At 55.6% G+C, this 5,000-nt stretch overlaps 1 protein-coding gene across 3 annotated transcripts in view; it reads left to right on the top strand.

The window, feature by feature from the left end:
- The window catches only part of LOC115534735 (nesprin-1), a gene marked incomplete at its 5' end in the record, with an annotated part of 87,089 nt that overhangs the window by 31,132 nt on the left and 50,957 nt on the right, over positions 1–5,000 (top strand). For all 3 annotated transcript variants that reach the window (XM_030345914.1, XM_030345913.1, XM_030345912.1), the window contains 4 exon segments: positions 1–117; positions 1,047–1,244; positions 1,850–2,023; positions 4,413–4,607. The exon segment at positions 1–117 is cut by the window's left edge and continues 45 nt beyond it. In XM_030345914.1, the coding sequence (XP_030201774.1) occupies positions 1–117; positions 1,047–1,244; positions 1,850–2,023; positions 4,413–4,607 (684 nt within the window).

Raw genomic sequence — 5,000 nt, 5'->3', positions numbered from 1 at the left:
CAGCACTACCAGGAGACGGTGCAGTCCGTCTCCACCAAGATGGAGTCCGTGGAGGGGGCGCTCAACGAGAGCCTGGAGCCCAGCAAGACCCCCGAGAGCCAAATGGCCGCCCACCAGGTATACCACACACACACCAACATCGACCGCAGAGGGGGAGAGATACTGCCACAGTGTGTGGTGGAATGTGTATGGGCTTGTGGACGTGTGTGTGTGTGTGTGTGTGTGTGTGTGTGTGTGTGTGTGGGCGTGTGTGTGTGTGGGCGCGTGTGTGTGTTTACACCTGTGTGTTTACGTGCCACACTGGGGCATACAGTGTAGCAACCTTGACACTCTGCAAGGCCCCAGAACAATGGGCCAGTTGTCAGGCCACAGAGTGGGGGGTGTGGACAGACAGGATCGTCCTGCTCCACGGGGGGGCGGGTATAAAAGGCACCGGGCCCTCTGAAGGCCTGGACTGACAGCACTGCACTGTTCAGCGCTGCCATGCTGTGTTCGGCTAGCAAACCACTACAGTGTACTGCTTCTTTAAGACCGAGGCTGTGCTGGGAAATGGAATATTAATGGGAATTAAGATTCAAGTCTACTCTGTTTGATGTTTTCTCTCAGACAGCAACAGCCATGATACTGTACTGTACTGTTTCTTCGAGACTGAGACTACACTGAGGAATTGACTATTAATGGGAGTTAAGATTCAAGTCCACTCTGTTTGATGTTTTCTCTCTCCTTCTCCCTGCTCCTCGATGTTCCACTCTACTCCCCTCTGCTCCTACCGCCTCCCTGCTCCTCGCTGCTCCTCTCCGCTCCCTTCTGCTTCTCCCACTCCTCCCTGCATCCCTCCAAACCTCTCTCCTCCTCCCTGCTCCTCTCCACTCCTCACACCTCCTCTCTCCTCCTCCCTGCTCCTCTCTCCTCCTCTCTCCTCCTCCCTGCTCCTCTCCACTCCTCTCCACTCCTCTCCACTCCTCACACCTCCTCCCTGCTCCTCTCCACTCCTCTCCACTCCTCTCTACTCCTCTCTACTCCTCCTCGCTCCTCCTCGCCTGCAGGCCCTGATGGATGAGATCATGATGCTGCAGGAGGAGATCGGGGAGCTTCAGACGTGTTTCTCCGAGGAGCTCCTGGGGGACGGGGACGGGGACGGGGACGGGGGGGACCAGCTGGCCCTGAGGTCCACCCTCACTGTGCTGGGGGAGAGGATGGCCACCATCCGCATGAAGGCCTCCGGGAAGAGGCAGCTGCTGGAGGTGGGTCCAGGCAGGCCGGTCAGGGGAGGGCGGGAGAGGCCACAGCTAATCGCTCATTTTGCAATGTCGATTGAGATAAGCTAATTTAAAGAAGTGAATCTTCATTGCATGCTCAAGAATGCACACAAACACACACACACACACACACACACACACACATACACACAAACACATACACACTGATTCACTCTCTCATACCTTTTCTCAGACATACCCACACGTACACACATGTACGTACTTATGCATGGACGTCGTGCACACACGCACACACATACACGCCCTGCCTGTTCTGACACACAAACCTACTCTTTCGGCCACATACACACACACACACACATACATGCATGTGCGCAAACAGACACACACACACAAACCTTCACAAACATACACACACACAAACACACACACACACACACACACACACACACACACACACACACACACACACACACAGACACACACACTCTCTCCACATGGCTACTCAAACACACACACACACACACGCACACCTACTCTCTCTCACACACCTACTCACACACACACACACTCACACCTGACCTGGTACCCTGCTGACCCCTGACCCCTGACCCCTGACCCCCCTGCAGGAGAAGCTGGGCGAGCAGCTGGAGGAGCAGCGGCAGCAGCAGACGCTGCAACGCTACCACGTCCAGGCGGAGGAGCTCAACCATTGGCTGCTCAGCACGCAGGCCACGCTAAGCTCCGCCCTCCAGCCCCAGGGAGACTCCCTGGACATGGAGGAGCAGCTCATCGACTGCCAGGTGACCGCGGCGACTGTGTGGTGACGTCGTCGGCGACCCTGATGATGACGTCACTTAGAAGGCGGAGAGCCGAGAGCTGTTTGGTGTTCTATCGGGGATGAGTTTATATTGATTATCGATCACCCTCTTGGGTGATCTGGGATTAGCAGTCATGCAGATTTGGATGGTTAATCAGTTGAATGATGACCGCATGATCACCCATCAGAACCCTATCACATCGCTCTGCTACTCACTAAGTGATGAGCAGTAGTTTGAACCATAAGGGAGTCAGTTCGTGCATACGGGACGCCTAGGGTTTTGCTAAACGGATCATGAGCTACCTAAAGTTGATGTCAGTAATTCCCTTCGATGCCATATGCAAATCAGGGGACCCCATGTGGGGACCCGACCCACGGTTTGGGAACCCCTGTATCGATCCGAGCCTGATGTGTGAGGCTAGGTTTGGATGCTAGGGCAGCCGAGCTCACGGCCAGTAAAACGGTGTCGCTGATGGAGAAACATTGTTCCCATGGATACACAGACGAGGGCTGGGAAGACTGCTCCTTCACACGCCAGACCTAAGCCCCTTACTTCCTTGTTTTGCTTGAGAAATAACTTTTTCAGATTAGGGGGACACTGGGATTAGGATTAGCAAATTGCTCTCCGCTCAGACTCCCCAGGTTTTTGCACTCCACCCACTGGCTCCCCGATATCCCTCCGCCTTCCGCTGGGATGTGCCAGGCAATCTCTGTTGCCATGGTGATGGTGGTGGGGGGGGGGGGGGGGGGGGCTGTCTCAGCATGAGGTCCGGGTTGGGACAGGTGGCGACTGACCTCGGGCCGGCAGTCTGCGATGGCAGGCTGGGTACATCTCGGCGAGGTGTAGTGACTGCTACTGTTCAGAGGACCACGGTCGGCTCGTTCGCTGTGTGATACACACACTGCAGCCTCGCAGGAAAACTCGTTGCGCCTTTAAGTCGCTGTCGAAGGTTTGTGTGTGCGTGTAAGTGTGTGTGTGTGTGTGTGTGTGTGTGTGTGTGTGTGTGTGTGTGTGTGTGTGTGTGTGTGTGTGTGTGAGAGGAAGCTCACAGACTGTAAGCTGATTAAGGTGACTGTGTGTCTGCTGTGGAGCCTGGCTCATCTTACCCCCTCAGTAGTCTGCTTGTGCGTGCGTGTGTGTATGTGTGCGCGTGCGTGTGTGTGTGCGCGTGTGTGTCATATACAGGAAGCAGTTGCCAAGGCGGGTCGTTTCGGTCTTTGCACCAACATCCCTTGCATGTTTTATGTAAAACAACGAGCTGGCTGTCGCCTTGCGTGGTTGACTCCGCTGTCAGTGTGTGAATGTGTGAATGTTTGCATGAATAGGTGGATGTTGGCCGATAATGTAAAGCACTTTGAGTGGCCACTGGTTAGAAAGCTCTGTATAAATGCAGTCCATTTACTATCCATCCATACTACCATTGTTATCGGGTGTCATAGCAGAGTCCATATGTAAGGGATAATGTATAGAACGCCGGTCATTATCAGGAAAATAAGGCCAGACAGGGCGAACAGGACACCGACACGCAACGGAGTTGTCTTGCTTCGTAGCATTCGTAGTGTTGATCAGCCGAGAAATAGTCTGCCAAAGTCGTTGACGTCTCTTAGCAACCGAAGACGCTGGGGTTGACAAGTTACCGGACTATTCGCGGAGTGGTACCAAAGACGTCATCAGAGGCAAAAAATCCTTTGCTTACCTTGACAGCGGTCAATTATACTTGGCAACGGCCCGGAAGTTGTGAAGGGCCCATGCAAGTGAACGGAGCGTTCCACGGCGTTGAGAGGAACCGTGTCATAAGCTGGTAGAATGGGAGGGAGAGCCGAGGGGCCGAGGGGGCCGCTGGAGGTGGGCTGATGTGTGCGGTGCGTTCTAGAACCGGGGAGAAGCGCGCTGCATTATGCAGGGCGGCCTCTGCACCCCCCCGCCCCCCCCCCCCCGCCCCGCCCTCCCCGCCTGTCAATCACACACTCAGCCAATCAGAGCACCAGGATCAAACGTTTACGACGGTGCAATTGGACGTTCTCGCTTTGAAAAGTTTGGTCAAAGAGATGTTTGTTGACACCGGGGTTTTCTGGGGGTCCCGTGGCAGCCCCGGTCTGTGTTGTCATGACGTTCTCCTGATGGGGCTTCACATCACTGGACCGGGGTTGATGGGGAAACAGGTTGCCTAGCGACCACTTAAACCAAGGATGTACCCAGCATCATGTTAATCCACGTGCGCGTCGGTCGGGGCGGCACCGGAATTAAATCTGCAGGGGACCCCGACGACACTTTAGTTGAGATGAGGCGGGCTCGACCAATCGGGCGCTCGACCGCTCCCCGCGGGGCGACGACCTCTGACCCCCGGCTCCTGCTGCTCCTCCCCCTGCAGAACATGCTGTACGAGATCGAGCGCAAGGTGGCGTCGCTGTCGGAGCTCTCGGTGCACAGCGAGTCCCTGCTGCTGGAGGGCCGCGCCGGGCCCCCTGGGGGCGAGGCGGAGCAGCTCACCCACAAGCTGCGCTCGCTGAAGGACAGCCTGGTGGAGCTGCAGCGCATGCTGCACGACAAGCAGGTGGACATCCAGGTGAGGGCACCAGGGGGGGGGGGGGTCACGACCCCAGGGGTCTCCGGGGAGGGGGTTGAAGGGTGTGGACCTCGGGGATCGCCATGTTTACTCACCTCTCTCTCTCTCTGTCACTTTCTCTCTCGTCCTCGCTGTCTCTCTCTGTCTCTCTGTCTCTCTGTCTCTCTGTCTCCCTGTCTCTCTGTCTCTCTGTCTCTCTGTCTCTCTCTCTCTCTCTCTCTCTCTCTCTCTCTCTCTCTCTCTCTCTCTCTCTCTGTCTCCCTCACCTCTCTCTCTCTCACCCTCTTACTTTATGGGAGAAAAGTACATCGATTTTGGTTTCTGTTCCTCGGTAACTAACTGCTATGTTTGAAATCGAAATGTGGAGGCGCAGACAGCGTTCTTATGATATTG

Source organism: Gadus morhua, chromosome 21 (genome assembly GCF_902167405.1).
Source record: "Gadus morhua chromosome 21, gadMor3.0, whole genome shotgun sequence".
Classification (NCBI taxonomy): domain Eukaryota; kingdom Metazoa; phylum Chordata; class Actinopteri; order Gadiformes; family Gadidae; genus Gadus; species Gadus morhua.
Note: the sequence above shows the minus strand (reverse complement) of the source record. Positions and strands in the feature narration are given on the sequence as shown.